Source organism: Ranitomeya imitator, chromosome 4 (genome assembly GCF_032444005.1).
Source record: "Ranitomeya imitator isolate aRanImi1 chromosome 4, aRanImi1.pri, whole genome shotgun sequence".
In the NCBI taxonomy this organism is placed as follows: Eukaryota; Metazoa; Chordata; class Amphibia; order Anura; family Dendrobatidae; genus Ranitomeya; species Ranitomeya imitator.
The window spans coordinates 482107745-482128518 of NC_091285.1; the positions used below are offsets into that span (position 1 = coordinate 482107745).

The 20774-nt window shown below is 45.2% G+C and overlaps 1 protein-coding gene across 3 annotated transcripts in view; it reads left to right on the plus strand.

The window, feature by feature from the left end:
* The window catches only part of ZNF280D (zinc finger protein 280D), a 131751-nt gene that overhangs the window by 40961 nt on the left and 70016 nt on the right, over window positions 1-20774 (plus strand). For 2 of the 3 annotated variants that reach the window (XM_069765937.1, XM_069765938.1), the window contains exons 5-9: window positions 376-490; window positions 5615-5830; window positions 6435-6635; window positions 6711-6820; window positions 14931-15160. In XM_069765937.1, coding sequence (XP_069622038.1) covers window positions 376-490; window positions 5615-5830; window positions 6435-6635; window positions 6711-6820; window positions 14931-15160 — 872 coding nt within the window. The remainder of the gene's footprint in view (window positions 1-375; window positions 491-5614; window positions 5831-6434; window positions 6636-6710; window positions 6821-14930; window positions 15161-20774) is intronic. The other variant, XM_069765940.1, reaches the window with a different exon arrangement.

The following is a 20774-nucleotide window of genomic DNA, read 5'->3' on the forward strand; positions in this document are numbered from 1 at the left end:
TTAAAGGGGCGTATACCTGGTCTATGACCATTTCCGGTTTAGCGGTTACGGCGGCGTATACCTGGTCTATGACCATTTCCGGTTTAGCGGTTACAGCCTCTGACATCGGGCAGAACAGCGTCTCTCTCCAACCGCTGAATGCTCAACTGCACTTGCTTGCAAGATACAAGACGATCAAAGTGCATGAGCCCGCCGCATGGTATCGAACTGTGGGTACGTTGGGCTCATGCACTTTGATCGCCTTGTATCTTGCGAGAACATATTGGGGGAGGAGAGAGAGTAATGATGTACAATGACTTTATTAATATATTAATATTTACGGTTGTGTTCTTTGCTGTCATTTTTACTATATTTATATGTACGTTTTTCCCTCAGGGTTACATGATGAATTCTCCCCAAATTTCCTCTAGCAATTCAAATGTAATGTATACATTGCAACCAAACACGGCATTAACACAATACCAAAGTCTGCAAACATTTACTCCATCAGGTATGGATTGTTCTTTATTTTACAGATTACTTTATGGTTTTATGTAATTGTCTAAAGATATGTGCACAAAACGTGTTTTTCAGTTGGCTTTACAATAGGAAGCCATTTTTTTTTTTTTTTTTTTTAAAATAATAATTGTATTTATATAGCGCCAACATATTCCGCAGCCCTTTACAAATTATAGCGGTGAATTGTACAGACAATAGACATTACAGCATAACAGAAATCACAGTTCAAAATAGATACCAAGAGGAGTAAGGGCCCTGCTCGCAAGCTTACAAACTGAGGAAAAAGGGGAGACGAGAGGTGGAAGGTAACAATTGCTTTCGTTGTTCGGACCAGCCATGGTGTAAGGATCGAGTGTTCATGTAAAGCTGCATGAACCACTTAACAGCCTAAATATGTAGCAGTACAGAGACAGAGGGCTATTAACTGCATGAAGTGAATGAGAACATGATGTGAGGAACCTGATTTTGGTTTAACTTATATGAATGGTTGTGAAGGATCACCTGTTCCTCCCACGTCACCAATCCGTGACGTCACTACACAGGCACAGCTCTCCGGCGCCCCCTTCGTCTCTCAGGTCAGTAAGGGAACTGCACCTACAGCAAATGACCACCGAGGAGACTGCCCTGTTACCCACACTGGGTATTCTAAGATTCGCAATCAGAGTAAAAGGATCAGCCCAAAATTAATTTATGATTTAATTGCCTTAAGGGCACACTAGGTAATTACAAGAAATATACAATCACAATATATCAAGAGTTACAGTCAGAGTACAATATAATAATAATACAAGGCTTAAAGGTATAAAGCTGGAGGTCAATTTACCAGGTTGAAGGTCGCTTGTGGAAGCCGGGGGGCTCTGCGCTCCACAGGTAGACAGCTTAGTTGCCGGGCAGCCCCCAGAAAGCGTGTGCTTGCCCCCCTCTGACTGGCCTGCCCTCTTTCGTAGTTCCTCAGTTAGTCATCTTCTTCTGTGGGTCACTCTCAAAGTGTCCTCAGCTCTTAAACCTTGCTGTGTTCCTCCGCCTGTAGCTGGGTGGGCTTAGCAATCTCCACCCCTCTGCCTCCCTGCAAGATTTATTCCAATATCTAATAAATGGGATAACTTCTCTCAGGATGATCGGATCACCACACGGGCAGTACCAGCGCCTGTGGTTTGTTCTGCCGGTCGTACTGGGATCAAATCTGGACCCATTCGGTCCCTGTGGGAGGCTGATCCCTATATCTTGGGTTTCAGACCTCCCACGGACACGTGAGTCGCACTGTTAGATGCGCAATTTCTTTAGGGCAAGGGGGATATTTTTTTATGAGCCGGTACCTCGGATGATGCGTTCATAATCCACGATTCCATGTTGGAGACGGTTCGACTGGACGGCCATAATAGATGTGTATCCTGTGGCCACTCGACATGCGTGCTTTAATTAAGCCCCCAAGCACCTCCATGTCCCCTGCTGGTGTGGCTTCCTCACTCAGGCTTTGAAATGCTATCTGCCTGCCACACTGTGCTCAGCCCATTACCATACTAATAGGAACTTTATTCAGCAAGAAAGGTGGGGGCCAGGAGCACTCCTCTCTGCTGACCTGTGACCAGGAGACAAAATGGAGTCACGCCAATCTCTGTTAGTATGCCCGTCCAAGATGGCGGCGGTTCCCTCATCACAATGGTCCACACAGCGATAGTTAGGTAAATGCGTTGAGGCGGTAGGCCAGTCTGAACAAATGTGTTTTAGGGCACGCTTAAACCTGTGGGGATTAATCGTATTAACCTAGGTAGTGCATTCCAAAGAATTGGCGAAGCACGTGAAAAGTCTTGGAGACGGGAGTGGGAGGTTCTGATTATTGAGGATGTTCACCTCAGATCATTAGCAGAACGGAGAGCACGGGTAGGGTGGTAGGCTGAGACCAGGGAGGAGATGTAGGGTGGTGCTGAGCCATGGAGCGCTTTGTGGGTGAGGGTAATAGTTTTGTACTGGATTCTCTTTGACACTTTCCAGTCCCTACTCAACCCAAGAGTGCAGGCCCCAACCACGGATCTCCGCGCTGACGATCTGGCCAATTACTTCAAAGAAAAAATTGACCACATTCGACAGGAAATCATCTCCCAATCTCTTCATACCATGCACTGTCCTCCCTCCCCCACTGCATCTAGTTCACTCTCTGACTTTGAACCAGTTGCAGAAGAAGTAATCTGTCTACTTGCATCTTCTCGCCCAACGACTTGCACCAGTGACCCCATTCCGTCACATCTCCTCCAGTCCCGTTCCCCGGCTGTCACCTCTCACCTAACAAAAATATTCAACCTTTCTCTCACTTCCGGTATTTTTCCTTCCTCATTTAAGTATGCCATCATACATCCATTACTTAAAAAACCATCCCTCGATCAAAACTGTGCCGCTAATTATAGACCTGTCTCTAATCTTCCCTTCATCTCTAAACTCCTCAAACGCCTGGTCCACTCCCGTCTTACCCGCTATCTCTCAGATAAATCTCTTCTAGACCCTCTTCAATCTGGTTTCCGCTCTTTACACTCTACCGAAACTGCCCTCACTAAAGTCTCTAATGACCTACTAACAGCTAAATCTAATGGTCACTACTCCATGCTAATTCTCTTGGATCTCTCCGCAGCATTCAACACTGTGGATCATCAGCTGCTCCTCACTATGTTCCGCTCCATCGGCCTCAAGGACACCGTTCTCTCCTGGTTCTCCTCCTATCTCTCTAACCGCTCCTTCACTGTATCTTTTGCTGGTTCCTCCTCCTCTCACCTTCCCCTTACTGTTGGGGTTCCTCAAGGATCAGTCCTAGGCCCCCTCCTTTTCTCTTTGTATACTGCCCCTATTGGACAAACAATCAGTAGATTTGGTTTCCAGTACCATCTCTATGCTGACGACACCCAATTATACACTTCTTCTCCTGTTATCACGCCGACCTTTTTAGTAAACACCAGTGATTGTCTTACCGCTGTCTCTAACATCATGTCCTCCCTCTATCTGAAACGGAACCTGTCAAAAACTGAACTCCTCGTGTTTTCTCCCTCTATTAACCTACCTTTGCCTGACATTGCCATCTCCGTGTGTGGGTCCACCATTACTCCAAAGCAACATGCCCGCTGCCTTGGGGTCATACTTGATTCCGAGCTTTCATTCACCCCCCCACATCCGATCACTGGCTCTTCTTATCTGCATCTCAAAAACATTTCTAGAATTTGCCCTTTTCTTACTTTCGACTCTGCAAAAACTCTTACTGTTTCACTTATTAATTCTCGTCTGGACTATTGTAACTCTCTACTAATTGGCCTCCCTCTTACCAAACTTTCCCCACTCCAATCTGTCCTGAATGCTGCAGCCAGGATCATATTCCTCACCAACCGTTACACCGATGCCTCTACCTTGTGCCAGTCATTACACTGTTTACCCATCCACTCAAGAATCCAGTACAAAACTACTACCCTCATCCACAAAGCACTCCATGGCTCAGCACCACCCTACATCTCCTCTCTGGTCTCAGTCTACCACCCTACCCGTGCCCTCCGTTCTGCTAATGACCTCCGGTTAGCATCCTCAATAATCAGAACCTCCCATTCCCGTCTCCAAGACTTTACACGTGCTGCGCCGATTCTTTGGAATGCACTACCTAGGTTAATACGATTAATCCCCAATCCCCACAGTTTTAAGCGTGCCCTAAAAACTCATTTGTTTAGATTGGCCTACCACCTCAACGCATTAACCTAACTATCCCTGTGTGGCCCATTCAAAAAAACATAAGCAGGTTCCTCGCAACATGTTCTCATACACTTTATGCAGTTATTAGCCCTCTGTGTCTGTACTGCTACATACTTAGGCAGTTAACTGGTTCACGCAGCTTTACATGAACACCTGAGCCTTACACTATGGCTGGTCCGAATAACTAAAGCAATTGTTACCATCCACCTCTTGTGTCTCCCCTTTTCCTCATAGATTGTAAGCTTGTGAGCAGGGCCCTCATTCCTCTTGGTATCTATTTTGAACTGTGATTTCTGTTATGCTGTAATGTCTATTGTCTGTATAAGTCCCCTCTATAATTTGTAAAGCGCTGCGGAATATGTTGGCGCTATATAAATAAAATTATTATTATTATTATTATTCTGAAGCGGATGGGTAACCAGTGTAATGACTGACACCGGGTAGAGGCATCGGTGTAACGATTGGTGAGGAATATAATCTTGGCAGCAGCATTCAGGACAGATTGGAGCGGGGAGAGTTTGGTAAGAGGAAGGCCGTTTAGGAGAGAGTTACAATAGTCCAGACGAGCATGAATAAGAGAAACAGTAAAAGTTTTTGCAGAGTTGAAAGTAAGAAAAGGGTGAATTCTAGAAATGTTTTTGAGATGCAGAAAAAAATAGCGAGCCAATGATCGGATGTGGGGGGTGAAGGAAAGCTCAGAATCAAGTATGACCCCAAGGCAGCGGGCATGTTGCTTGGGAGTAATGGTGGAACCACACAGAGAAATTATTTATATTTGATCTCTCAATGTTAAAATTAACCTACCCTTAACATTATAGATTGTTAACGTCTTTGTCAGTGGTCAAACTTACAAAATCAGCAATGGATCAAATGCTCATTTCCCCCACTGTACAACTGCTCATTTTGCCTTTCTACCCAGCTAATTCTTCTCTTTTCTCTGCTCTATGTAGCAACAGGAAGTCTTTTGTCCCTGAATTTATCATTCCCCTCTTCACCTCCTGACTCAGCTGTTCTCTCCTCCTCCCTGGCCAGAAACTTGTGCAGTGACTGATGACCAATACAGAACAAATTGACTTCCTGTTTCTTGATAGAGCTTAGATGAATTCCACAATCATGTAATGTCATAGACCTAATGGAAAAGAGAAGAATTAATTGGGTAGAAGGTCAAAATGAGCAATTGTAAGTACACAGTGCTATATAATATTATGATTGCAATATATTAAGAGGATAAAAACTTTGTTGGAGAGTACTTTAATTATAATGCAGTATATGTTCCATTTATAAAATGTCAGCTTTTCAGTGGTCCATAGGTTAGTAAATTGTTTATAAAAACTGCTCATTATGACTCTCTACCAAAGTAATCTATGGTAAATTCAGTATATTATATTTGTTACAGGAAGCTGCTCTCCGTTAGTCCGGCCACTGCAGCCATTACCCCAATTCCGCCCCATTTCAGCTCCAGCAAGGACGGCTCCCACTTTTATCCATAGACCTACTCCTCCAGTCCCATCTATGACACAGAACCTCAGCAATCTAGCACCAGGTCTTCAGCAGCCTTTACTACTGCAATCCCAGAAAACACAACAAACTATGTTCATGCAAAACGCAGCAGGTATCAAAAAGGATTTTTGTGCTTGAAATGACCACTAAATCCACACAATTTGAGCTCATGTTAGTGTTCTAATGTTAGATGCCATGAAAAACAATAACTCATAGTTACACCTGTTTAACAAGAGAGAGAAAAATGTATGATAAAGAAAAAAAAAAAGCAGAATTCCATTCATTCATTTTTTTAAGACAGCTGTAGGTGTGAGATATAGAGTGAATCCAGCTTTAATAGTTGGACAATCTTTGGATACATTATCTTTACTGGTCCGCATCTCACAGCACCAGCATTGCATACACTGAGGAAAAACTACTGCAGGTAACCCCCTCCCCGTATCATCTCTGCCCAGGAGTTATTTGTGTGTTCAGCAGTTACGGTTTTTCACTAAACATATATTTTTCAGAGACTGACCAGATTTCTGTACAATTAGAGAGCCTATAGGCTGGAGAAGCAGTGCTTATAATAAATACTGCACCGTTTCATATATTCTTATTTACTAAAGATTGACAAAAAACAAGCCTGACAATAGGTTAACTGGAAATGTCCATATGACTTTGTATGATGTATGGAAAACTGACTTATTGTCTTCATTTTTTTTTTCTCTTTGCAGCAAACATTGGACGAAATGAAAATGCATTAATAGAAAAACGCCCCTCAGCTGTTGACTTGATTAATGTCTCTCCAAAAAAGCCCAAAACCAACGAGAATATAGCAGATAAAAGGCCGGCTTCAGCATCTATTACAGCTTCTAACCCAATGTCGTCACCTGCTAGACAACAAACTACCCTACTGCAAAATACTCCTGCTAAAGGTATTTTAAAATGATTTCTATTAACAATTTCTCTAAAGAATATGTTAACAGGTGTCTTGTCTTTCCAATATCTAGGCACTAATGCAGCCACAACGCCAACAAAAAATGGAACACCATTCCCTCGGGCATGTCCAAAATGCAACATACACTTCAATCTTCTGGAGCCTATGAAGAAACACATGACGGTAATAATACTCGCTGACTATGCCTTTTCCTTTTTCAGGCTATCAAATAGTCAAGAAACAAAGAACAAAAATCTAAAAATATTATGAGATTGTCAGTTTGGTAATCACATTTTAAAATTTTGTATTCTCTGTAATTACATAATGGACTTTAACCCCTTCATGACCCAGCCTATTTTGACCTTAAAGACCTTGCCGTTTTTTGCAATTCTGACCAGTGTCCCTTTATGAGGTAATAACTCAGGAACGCTTCAACGGATCCTAGCGGTTCTGAGATTGTTTTTTCGTGACATATTGGGCTTCATGTTAGTGGTAAATTTAGGTCAATAAATTCTGCGTTTATTTGTGATAAAAACGGAAATTTGGCGAAAATTTTGAAAATTTCGCAATTTTCACATTTTGAATTTTTATTCTGTTAAACCAGAGAGATATGTGACACAAAATAGTTAATAAATAACATTTCCCACACGTTTACTTTACATCAGCACAATTTTGGAAACAAATTTTTTTTTTGTTAGGAAGTTATAAGGGTTAAAATTTGACCAGCGATTTGTCATTTTTACAACGAAATTTACAAAACCATTTTTTTTAGGGACCACCTCACATTTGAAGTCAGTTTGAGGGGTCTATATGGCTGAAAATACCCAAAAGTGACACCATTCTAAAAACTGCACCCCTCAAGGTACTCAAAACCACATTCAAGAAGTTTATTAACCCTTCAGGTGCTTCACAGCAGCAGAAGCAACATGGAAGGAAAAAATGAACATTTAACTTTTTAGTCACAAAAATTATCTTTTAGCAACAATTTTTTTATTTTCCCAATGGTAAAAGGAGAAACTGAACCACGAAAGTTGTTGTCCAATTTGTCCTGAGTACGCTGATACCTCATATGTGGGGGTAAACCACTGTTTGGGCGCACGGCAGGGCTTGGAAGGGAAGGAGCGCCATTTGACTTTTTGAATCAAAAATTGGCTCCACTCTTTAGCGGACACCATGTCACGTTTGGAGAGCCCCCGTGTGCCTAAAAATTGGAGCTCCCCCACAAGTGACCCCATTTTGGAAACTAGACGCCCCAAGGAACTTATCTAGATGCATAGTGAGCACTTTGAACCCCCAGGTGCTTCACAAATTAATCCGTAAAAATGAAAAAGTACTTTTTTTTCACAAAAAAATTCTTTTAGCCTCAATTTTTTCATTTTCACATGGGCAACAGGATAAAATGGATCCTAAAATGTGTTGGGCAATTTCTCCTGAGTACACCAATACCTCACATGTGGGGGTAAACCACTGTTTGGGCACATGGTAAGGCTCGGAAGGGAAGGAGCGCCATTTGACTTTTTGAATGAAAAATTATTTCCATCGTTAGCGGACACCATGTCGCGTTTGGAGAGCTCCTGTGTGCCTAAACATTGGCGCTCCCCCACAAGTGACCCCATTTTGGAAACTAGACCCCCCAAGGAACTTATTTAGATGCCTAGTGAGCACTTTAAACCCCCAGGTGCTTCACAGAAGTTTATAACGCAGAGCCATGAAAATAAAAAATAATTTTTCTTTCCTCAAAAATGATTTTTTAGCCTGGAATTTCCTATTTTGCCAAGGATAATAGGAGAAATTGGACCCCAAATATTGTTGTCCTGTTTGTCCTGAGTACGCAGATACCCAATATGTGGGGGTAAACCACTGTTTGGGCGCACAGCAGGGCTCGGAAGGGATGGCACGCCATTTGGCTTTTTAAATGGAAAATTAGCTCCAATCATTAGCGGACACCATGTCACGTTTGGAGAGCCCCTGTGTGCCTAAACATTGGAGATCCCCCAGAAATGACACCATTTTGGAAACTAGACCCCCAAAGGAACTAATCTAGATGTGTGGTGAGGACTTTGAACCCCCAAGTGCTTCACAGAAGTTTATAACGCAGAGCCATGAAAAAAAAAAAAAATTATTTTCTCAAAAATGATCTTTTAGCCTGCAATTTTTTATTTTCCCAAGGGTAACAGGAGAAATTTGACCCCAAAAGTTGTTGTCCAGTTTCCCCTGAGTACGATGATACCCCATATGTGGGGGTAAATCACTGTTTGGGCACATGCCGGGGCTCGGAAGTGAAGTAGTGACGTTTTGAAATGCAGACTTTGATGGAATGCTCTGTGGGCGTCACGTTGCGTTTGCAGAGCCCCTGATGTGGCTTAACAGTAGAAACCCCCCACAAGTGACCCCATTTTGGAAACTAGACCCCCAAAGGAACTTATATCGATGTGTGGTGAGCACTTTGAACCCCCAAGTGCTTCATAGAAGTTTATAATGCAGAGCCGTGAAAATAATAAATACGTTTTCTTTCCTCAAAAATAATTATTTAGCCCAGAATTTTTTATTTTCCCAAGGGTTACAGAAGAAATTGGACCCCAAAAGTTGTTGTCCAGTTTCTCCTGAGTACGCTGATACCCCATATGTGGGGGTAAACCACTGTTTGGGCACATGCCGAGGCTCGGAAGTGAAGTAGTGACGTTTTGAAATGCAGACTTTGATGGAATGCTCTGCGGGCGTCACGTTGCGTTTGCAGAGCCCCTGGTGTGCCTAAACAGTAGAAACCCCCACAAGTGACCCCATTTTAGAAATTAGACCCCCCAAGGAACTTATCTAGATATGTGGTGAGCACTTTGAACCCCCAAGTGCTTCACAGACGTTTACAACGCAGAGCCGTGAAAATAAAAAATCATTTTTCTTTCCTCAAAAATTATGTTTTAGCAAGCATTTTTTTTGATTCACAAGGGTAACAGGAGAAATTGGACCCCAGTAATTGTTGCGCAGTTTGTCCTGAGTATGCTGGTACCCCATATGTGGGGGTAAACCACTGTTTGGGCACACGTCAGGGCTCGGAAGTGAGGGAGCACCATTTGACTTTTTGAATACGAGATTGGCTGGAATCAATGGTGGCGCCATGTTGCGTTTGGAGACCCCTGATGTGCCTAAACAGTGGTAACCCCTCAATTCTTCCTCCAACACTAACCCCAACACACCCCTAACCCTAATCCCAACTGTAGCCATAACCCTAAACACAACCCTAACCGCAACACACCCCTAACCACAACCCTAACCCCAACACACCCCTAACCATAACCACAACCCTAATTCCAACCCTAACCCTAAGGCTATGTGCCCACGTTGCGGATTCGTGTGAGATATTTTCGCACCATTTTTTAAAAATCCGCGGGTAAAAGGCACTGCGTTTTACCTGCGGATTTTCCGCGGATTTCCAGTGTTTTTTGTGCGGATTTCACCTGCGGATTCCTATTGAGGAACAGGTGTAAAACACTGCGGAATCCGCACAAAGAATTGACATGCTGCGGAAAATACAACGCAGCGTTTCCGCGCGGTATTTTCCGCACCATGGGCACAGCGGATTTGGTTTTTCATATGTTTACATGGTACTGTAAACCTGATTGAACACTGCTGCGGATCCGCAGCCAAATCCGCACCGTGTGCACATAGCCTAATTCTAAAGGTATGTGCACACGCTGCGGAAAACGCTGCGGATCCGCAGCAGTTTCCCATGAGTTTACAGTTCAATGTAAACCTACGGGAAACAAAAATCGCTGTGCCCATGCTGCGGAAAAACTGCACGGAAACGCAGCGGTTTACATTCCGCAGCATGTCACTTCTTTGTGCGGATTCCGCAGCGGTTTTACAACTGCTCAAATAGAAAATCGCAGTTGTAAAACCGCAGTGAAATGCGCAGAAAAACCGCGGTAAATCCGCCATAAATCCGCAGCGGTTTAGCACTGCGGATTTATCAAATCCGCAGCGGAAAAATCCGCAGAGGACCAGAATACGTGTGCACATACCGAAACCCTAACCCTACCCCTAACCCTAACCCTAACCCTACCCCTACCCCTAACCCTATTCTAACATTAGTGGAAAAAAAAAAATTTCTTTATTTTTTTTATTGTCCCTACCTATGGGGGTGACAAAGGGGGGGGGTCATTTATTATTTTTTTTTATTTTGATCACTGAGATATAATCTATCTCCGTGATCAAAATGCACTTTGGAACGAATCTGCCGGCCGGCAGATTCGGCGGGCGCACTGCGCATGCGCCCGCCATTTTGGAAGATGGCGGCGCCCAGGGAGAAGACGGACGGGATCCCGGCTGGATCGGTAAGTATGATGGGGTGGGGGGGGACCACAGGGGGGGGGATCGGAGCACGGGGGGGGGGGGGGGGGGGAATCGGAGTGCGGGAGGGGTGGAACGGAGCACGGGGGGGGGGGGGGGGGAATCGGAGTGCGGGAGGGGTGGAACGGAGCACGGGGGGGTGGAACGGAGCACCGGGGGGGGGGGGGGGTGGATCGGAGTGCAGGGGGGGTGGATCGGAGTGCAGGGGGGGTGATTGGAGCACGGGGGGAGCGGACAAGAGCACGGGGGGGAGCGGAGCACTGGACGGAGGGGAGCCGGAGCAGTGTACCGGCCAGATCGGAGGGCTGGGGGGGCGATCGGTGGGGTGGGGTGGGGGCACACTAGTATTTCCAGCCATGGCCGATGATATTTCAGCATCGGCCATGGCTGGATTGTAATATTTCACCCGTTATAATAGGTGAAATATTACAAATCGCTCTGATTGGCAGTTTCACTTTCAACAGCCAATCAGAGCGATCGTAGCCACGAGGGGGTGAAGCCACCCCCCCTGGGCTAAACTACCACTCCCCCTGTCCCTGCAGATCGGGTGAAATGGGAGTTAACCCTTTCACCCGATCTGCAGGGACGCGATCTTTCCATGACGCCGCATAGGCGTCATGGGTCGGAATGGCACCGACTTTCATGACGCCTACGTGGCGTCATGGGTCGGGAAGGGGTTAAAAGGAAGGACAAATTAAAAACCCTTTAATTCATGCCACTGAGGTATCTCAGAAGATGCCATCCGCTTACCTACAGTTAAGGCCTTATTCACAGCAGTATTTTTGAGCTGCATTTCACCAACTGTGCGTGCACAAGTTTTCTTGAAACCCAATTGCAAAAAAGACTTTCAGCCCCAAATGCATGCATTTAGGTGAAAATCAAATTGTCCATCGAGGTGGACAACCTCTAAAAGTTAGTTATAAAGGGCTCCACTCTTTTAAAAATAAAAACTTTTTTAAAAATGTCTGGGAACTTGTGCCAGTTCAGCCAATAGAGGTTTTGTGAATTTGGTCACTGATGTTGGATGATGTGTGCACACTCAGCATTGTGATTCCAAAAGTGTTCAGTGGGCCTAACATCTGTGCCCCTGAAACGTATAGAGAAAGAACGCACATGGAAGAACCAGTAGGTAGATAGAAATATACTTTATTAAATTATTTTGTTTAAAAAAGTGGGGGGAAGCTGTACAAGACGAGAAGGATAATCAAACAGTGATGACAACCAAAGATGTGGAACTGCAGGTCAAAGATGGAGGTAAGCTCAAAATGCCTATGTGACAAGTGAAAGTTCACATGCATGTGAGGCAAGTAACTGATCAACAAGTGAAATAAATAAAACCACTAGTGAACATGACTGTATGTAAGAGGAAAAACAGAGGGCAGAAGGAACATAAAGTTGGTATGTCATTACCTGAGGCGTGCAGTGCCGCATCCCCCTACGTGCATTTCATGGCACGTGCATCTTGAACTTACCTCTGTAGGTCCCACATCTTTGGTTGTCATCATTGTTTGATTACCCTTCTCGTCTTGTACAACTTCCTCCCCACTTTTTAAACAAAAAGAATAAATATATAATTTTTTTTTCTACTTATTGGTTCTTCCATGTGCGTTCTTTCTCTGTTTCACATGCTTTGATGCACTGAACCTTCTGATTTAATCCCCTTATGTGGACACGTGTGTCTATATTATATTGAAACTGTGTATATGTTTCATGAATGTGCCCCTGTGCATTAAGGTGAGATCTACACAAACATGACTGAGAGTTTGTGTGAATCTCACACTATTGCACTGGGGCACATTCATGCTGGAACAAGAAGAAGCCTATTGCACACTGTTACCACTGTGTGTGAAGCATACAATTGTCTTTGTTGTCAGGTAATGTTATTAATACAGTAACCTGTTATCAGGGTCGTATAAGGGCATGAATGCTAAGAGCATGAATGTAGAGGTGCTTTAAATCCTCACCTTTCTTGTAGAAATCATCAGATTTGTTCTTTTAGAGGAATCCATCAAATTGTATGCTAATGATCTACAAGTGCAGTGGAGTGGGCTCTCCACTCACAGCTCTCCTGTGCCTCTATTTTTCCTCACCCACTCCCTGCTTCCTGTCTCTAATTGACAAGCCACTAAAACATGAGACCTGTCGGACAGGAGGCAGGCAGTGGGCAAGTAAAAGACCGAGAGACCGGAGCAAGTGCAAAGCCCACCCACTGCACTTACATGTTATTAATTATACAATTTAAATTATGGAGTTATCTAAAACAGCAAAATCAACATAAAGTGCCTTTCCATAGTCTGGAGTATAAAATTCTCATGACAATACTTAAATCGCTTCACCCACAAATGTTAGAGGCAGGTCGTGGTTGTAAGACAGTCATAACCTGCCGAGTATGGGGTGGGCGCAGCTGATGAGCCCACTCCGTGCACTCACTTCCGAATTACTACTACAATCATGAAGCACCAATATAGTTTGTAATGGTGAGCGGATAATACCAACTCTTTTTAAGCACCCCACGGGTGCCCCTCCAGGACCACTCCACGATGCTATAACCACGAAAATACGGAGCAAAAACGTCCACTTCAACATAGTTGTATAAAAATATTCAAATTGTTTATTAATTTATAACAATCACATAAATGCATCAATGCACAAAATACAAAATATGTGTGCTATCAGCACAAACATATGGCAGGAGACACAAAAAGGAGAAACGTGACGGTAACCAAGTTAGAGGGGGAGTACTATGGTACACCCTTCAGGTAGCAGCATAAATCCATAGTCTAAGATTCCATATATGGCCATGTGTATCTATATCATTATGTCCAATAGTACATATTCCAGGGCGACCCTATATACACAATCACATGCTTGTATACAATTGCTGCTTACCCATTAGTGGTCAGGGCTGGTACCCCCACCTCGCTTGCCCCCATCAAGACCCCCCCCCCCCCAGAGTGACACCCTGTTGAAAAAGCTACGCGAAACGCGCATCCGGGGGGGCCAAAAAAGCTACTCGAAACGCGCGTCCGGGGGGCCAAGCGAGATGGGGGTACCAGCCCTGACCAATAATCGGTAAGCAGCAATTGTATATAAGTATGTGATTGTGTGTATAGGGTGGCCCTGGAATATGTACTATTGGACATAATGATATAGATACACATGGCCATATATGGAATCTTAGACTATGGATTTATGCTGCTACCTGAAGGGTGTACCATAGTACTCCCCCTCTAACTTGGTTACCATCACGTTTCTCCTTTTTGTGTCTCCTGCCATATGTTTGTGCTGATAGCACACATATTTTGTGCATTGATGCATTTATGTGATTGTTATAAATTAATAAACAATTTGAATATTTTTATACAACTATGTTGAAGTGGACGTTTTTGCTCCGTATTTTCGTGGTTATACTCGCTTCCGACTTGCGGTGTACATGTACAGGCAGATGCGGTGAAGATTGTTAAAAGGTAAGCTTTTTTTAATTTGGTACTAACTGCTGGAAGCCTGACCCTTGTCTGAATAGGCTAACCACTCAATCTCCTACCTGCACTGAATGATGATCTTAGATTTCCTAGTGCAGATTGGGACAAAACTAGATTGAAATGACAAAGGTGGAATTCTGTTTAGTCACAGAGCTCCACAATTCCACCTATGCTACTTTCCAACTTTGTTTTTGCAGTTGCGTGATTTTATCTGTCTTGTCACCCCAGCTAATAAGCTGACTGAAGAGGCTACAGAATTCTCGTAGATGCATTAAATTAGTCATAACCTTTTTACCTAGCAGATTGGCGGGGAGTCCCAGAGTCAAACCCCTACTGACCTGATGTTCGTGACATGTCCTTAATAGAGGCTATGTAGATTTTGGGGGGACTGATTTGAATATTAATCTTTTCTCCAACGAATACAATTTTGAGGCCTTAAATCTCCATTTCTTTTTATATTACAGTACTGTTGTCCAGAGAAAATGCAGATTTTATTCCATGGAGTAATAAACCCTGATGCTTCCAAACCACTAAATTCAGTGGAAGATATTGAAAGAGGAAAGTTGGTTATGCTTGTTAGTGAATTTTATTATGGAAGCTATTGTGGAGATTATCAGCTGATACAGCAAGAAGAGAAGACTCACACCACATTCAAGTGTTTTAGCTGTCAAAAACTTCTCAAGAACAATATAAAGTAAGTGCCAAGAGTCCCAAGGTTATTATAGGTGTGTAATTATTGAAGAGAGAGAATTCGCTGTACACTAATATCTGAACAATCAATCTTTGTGGTATATACCTGCATGCAGGCTCGGACTGGCCCACAGGAGTATCCTCTGGTGGGTCACTGTGCAGGCTTTGGGCAACCACCCTCTTATATGAGCAGTATTTGACACAATGCACTTGATTCACTATGTACAGACAAACCCTGCATCTTATATATTTAACAATCAACTCAGTTTATCCTCATTCACAAATTTGTATAGCAATAAAGTCATATTTGCATGTAGCTGAAAAGTGGGGCCCTGGAGTTGGTGTTACTAGTGGGCCTTTGGCATCCTAGTTGATTACTGCCTGCATGATGTCTGGAATGCAAAGGCAAAGTAGTATATCAACCGTATACACACACACACACACTATACTGATATATTGAAGTAGCAATTGTATGTGGTACCAAAGTTACTTTATTCTAATTGTAACAAGTACAGTAAACTTAAACTTAATTGAATTTCTACCATAAGTGCAGAATATTTGCTTAAAAGATCTGGCAATCTATGGAAATACAAACCAAAATACAGTCTGTGCACAAAATCTGTGTGTGTGTGTATACACAGATTTAGTTTTCGGCGCCGTAGCTGCATGATTTGCGGCTGCTAGACAGGCTGAATACATGTGGGGTTTGCCTGTTTGTTACAGAATTCCCACATGTATTCAGCCTGTCTAGCAGCCGCAAATCATGCAGCTGCGGCGACGAAAACTAAATCTCCGAGCACGCCAAAATACTTTGAGACCACCCGAGCATGCTCGGGGAAACCAGAGTAACGAGTATACTCGCTCATCACTAGTAGGGACAATTGATTGGGGATATCTGATGGCTAGTTACATCAGTTTAAAGCCCACTGCTAATCCCTGGAGTGATGTGTTTTCCTTACTTTGTAAATTAATCTTTTGTTGGCAGTCTGTTGGTCGTTTGAATGGTTTGTAGGAGATGTATTTTACCAAATATTTTTGGACAGAGGTCCTCTATCTGAGTCTGTCATTATTACCTCTTAGTGCTTTTGCAAAAACCCTACCCTCTACCAATTTCATAACCACCACCCCTCCTATTGTTTCCTTGTTTGTTCCCTCTTTATTATCCTTCATCAGGGCGTATATATAGGCATCATGGTGGATATAGTTTTGTTGGAATGATTAGGCATCGTAGACAGGGAACAACAGGGTGTATCTAGGGTTAGCCTCCGTCGAGCGGGGGCTCCAGATTGTGTTCAAGATAGGGTGTCAACCTCCGCAGTTAGGTAGGGGTACATTAGGGATCAATAAGGTTAGTTAAAGGGAATCTGTCACCCCCAAAATCGAGGGTGAGGTAAGCTCACCGGCATCAGGGGTTTATCTACAGCATTCTGTAATGCTGTAGATAAGCCCCACGATGTATCCTAAAAGATGAGAAAAAGAGGTTAGATTATACTCACCCAGGGGCGGTCCCGCTGCTGGTCCGGTCCGGCGCCTCCTATCTTCATCAGGTGTACTTTGTCTGCCCTGTTGAGGGCAAAGCACTGCAGTGCGCAGGCGCCGGGCCTCTGACCTTTCCCGGCGCCTGCGCACTGAAGTACTTTGCTCTGCCCTCAAAGTACGCCTGTGCCAGAGCCGCAGCGTGAAGACCAGAAGAGGACGTCATCCTATGAAAATGAGAGGCCCCGGACCGCGATGCCCATCGGTCCTTGGTATACTATCATAACCATTTTTCTGACCGATTTTGTATAGCCTGGTCTGGCATATTATAGCTAGTTTGTTTGCTGTGTATTTTTAATGTAAAGGAATAAAATTACCTCGGCCGGTGCGGAGATCCTGGAGATGTCACGATGGTCCTGGCAGGGCTGCACAGCGGTGACATTCTCAGCAGGGAGTGGCCGCTGGCGGGGTCCTGTCTCCCAGTCCAGCGCTGGGTAAGTATGTCCCCTGGGGTCTCCTCCTTCCGGTGGGATGGTGCGGCTGGGGGCTCTGTCTGGTGCGGCGACATTTTGGTGGCGCCACCCGGTGTGCTGCTGGTTAGCCGGGCGTCCCACACTGCTCTGAGCACTGACAGGAAGTGCTAGGGGCCGGGGTGACGTCGGGGGCGGAGCCGGCAGTTACTTCTGGGTTTTCGGGGTCCCGCGCATGCGTGGTGTACCCAAGATGGCGGCTCCCACCGGCAATTGCATGCCGCTTGCTATCAGACACCATGAGACGACCTTCTGCAACTGGGGGGGAGGCAGACAGCGAATCAGGGGAGCGCTCGGCATATCTGCTGACCGGAGGATGGGTTATATGAACGAGCTCCGGATCTGGGTTCCTTGCTTCTGGCCTCGTACCGTGAGGATGGAGAGTGAGCATGAACAGCAGCCTCTGCTGCTGGACGAGGTATCTCAGAAGCCCAAAGGAAAGGTGCATGACAGAAGGAGTAGTGAATCTGGCCGCAAAAGCTCCTCCAGACAGGGGTCTGGAGCATCAGCCAGGAAGAATCCCCCTCATATTCCGGTATCTCTCTCTTTGGGCAGCCGCTGGTAAGTGATCTTCGTGAAAGTTCACCCAGTGACGTGATTCCCCTAATGTTTTGTTGTAGAGGAAGAAATGCATCAGTAAGGCAAAACATAGAGAATGTGCCATCTGCGGAGTTCCCTTACCTGATTTGTGCCCTAAAAAACTATGCGCCCCCTGTATCCAGCAGACGGTGAGGTCTCATGGAAGGGGAGAGGGTGGAGGGAATTAGATCTTCATAGACTAGATTGCCTTACTTGCCCCCCTCAGGTAGCGGAAGAATCCCTTACTATGGCCACAAGCCTGAAAGATGGTCAGTATGGAAGTTAAACAATCCATAAAGTGCCTATCTCAAGCAGGAAGCTCTAAATATAAAGCCCCATTATTCTCGGATTCTTCGGCGGATGAGGATAGGGATGAAGTTTCCTGCGGTTCAGCCAGGGGCTGCGGCGGTGACCCCTGTAGACCGACTGAATGGGTAAGAGCTGCTGAACCGGTGTAATTATGAGATAGGCCGTTCGGATGAGCGGCACCCCACTTGGGGAGTGGTAGGACTTCACTCTTAGATATCCGGCTGCTGCAGTATCATTACCTTTAAACATGCACTAATGGCACTTTAGGTTGAAATTGTATCAGTGGTTTATGGGGGCTGCCGTTGCTCTGATTTTTCAGTGCTATCCAGAGTTTCCCTTATTGTACATTTTGTATTTGTTATGACTTTGTGTTTTTAACCCCTTAGCGACCGCCGATACGCCTTTTAACGGCGGCCGCTAAGGGTACTTAAACCATAGCGCCGTTAATTAACGGCGCTGTGGAAAAAGTCAATAGCGCCCCCCAGAGGCCGATTTTCTCCGGGGTCTCGGCTGCCGGGGGTAGCCGAGACCCCAGAGAACATGATTCGGGTTTTTTTTAACCCACCCCGCATTTGCGATCGCCGGTAATTAACCGTTTACCGGCGATCGCAAAAAAAAACGCGATCTCTTTTTAATTTCTCTGTCCTCCGATGTGATCGCACATCGGAGGACAGAGAAAAGGGGTCCCAGGTGGCCCCCCAATACTCACCTAGCTCCCCCGATGCTCCTCGTGTCTCCCGGTGGGCGCCGCCATCTTCAAAATGGCGGGCGCATGCGCAGTGCGCCCGCCGGCTGGCACCGGGAGAATCTTTGGGGTCTCGGCTGCCGGGGGTAGCCGAGACCCCAAAGAGCATGATCGGGGTCGGTATTACCGACCCCTGTTTTGCGATCGCCGGTAATTAACTGTTTACCGGCGACCGCAAAAAAAAAAATAAAATAAATAAGTGCAATTCTCTGTCCTCTGATGTGATCGCACATCAGAGGACAGAGAAATAGGGGGATTCGGGGACCCTAGCATACTCACCTAGGTCCCTGGATCCTCTTGCTGCTCCTCCTGGCCGCCGGCAGAAGAACATGGCGGGCGCATGCCCAGTGCGCCCGCCATCTGTCTCCATCTGCCGGCCGGCAGGAGAACAGCAGTTGGGGCTAAAATTAGGGGTAGGGTTAGGGCTAAGGTTAGGGCTAGGGTTGGGGCTAAATTTAGGGTTAGGGTTGGAGCTAAATTTAGGGTTAGGGTTGGGGCTAAATTTAGGGTTAGGCTTCTTTCACACTTACGTCGGTACGGGGCCGTCGCAATGCGTCGGCCCGACATACCGACGCACGTTGTGAAAATTGTGCACAACGTGGGCAGCAGCTGTAGTTTTTCAACGCATCCGCTGCCCAATCTATGTCCTGGGGAGGAGGGGGCGGAGTTACGGCCACGCATGCGCGGTCAGAAATGGCGGATGCGACGTACAAAAAAAGTTTCATTGAACGTTTTTTTGTGCCGACGCTCCGCCAAAACACAACTGATCCAGTGCATGACGGACGCGACGTGTGGCCATCCGTCACGATCCGTCGGCAATACAAGTCTATGGGCAAAAAAAGCATCCTGCGGGCACATTTGCAGGATCCGTTTCTTGTCCAAAACGACGGATTGCGACGGAATGCCAAACGACGCAAGTGTGAAAGTAGCCTTAGGGTTGGGGCTAAAGTTAGGGCTAGGGTTGGGGCTAAAGTTAGGGTTAGAGCTAGGATTAGGGTTAGGGTTTGGGTTAGGGTTGGCATTAGGGTTACGCTTGGGATTAGGGTTAGGTTTGGGATTAGGGTTAAGGTTAGGGTTGTGATTAGGGGTGTATTGGGATTAGGGTTAGGTTTGAGGTTAGGGTTGAGATTAGGATTAGGGGTGTGTTGGATTTAGGGTTTTGATTAGGGTTATGGTTAGGGTTGACATTAGGGTTGTTTTGGGGTAAGGGTTGTGATTATGGTTAGGGTTAGTGATTAGGATTATGGATCAGGTTGGGATTAGGGTTAGGGGTGTGTTGGGGTTAGGGTTGGAGCTAGAATTGGGGGGTTTCCACTGTTTAGGTACATCAGGGGGTCTCCAAACACGACAGCCAATTTTGCGCTCAAAAAGTCAAATGGTGCTCCCTCCCTTCTGAGCTCTGCCGTGCGCCCAAACAGTGGGTTACCCCCACATATCAGCGTACTCGGGATAAATTGGACAACAATTTCTGGGGTCCAATTTCTCTTGTTACCCTTGTGAAAATAAAAACTTGGGGGCTACAATATCTTTTTTGTGGAAAAAAAAAATATTTTTTATTTTCACGACTCTGCATTCTAAACTTCTGTGAAGCACTTGGGCATTCAAAGTTCTCACCACACATCTAGATAAGTTCCTTGGGGGGTCTAGTTTCCAAAATGGGGTCACTTGTGGAGGGTTTCTACTGGTTAGGTACATCAGGGGCTCTGCAAACGCAACATAATACCCGCAGACCATTCTATCAAAGTCTGCATTCCAAAACGGCGCTCCTTCCTTCCGAGCTCTGCCGTGCGCCCAAACAGTGGTTTACCCCCACATATGGGGTACCAGCATACTCAGGACAAATTGGACAACAACTTTTGGGGTCCAATTTCTCTTGTTACCCTTGTGAAAATAAAAACTTGGGGGCTAAAAAATCTTTTTTGTGGAAAAAAAAAAATATTTTTTATTTTCACGGCTCTGCATTATAAACTTCTGTGAAG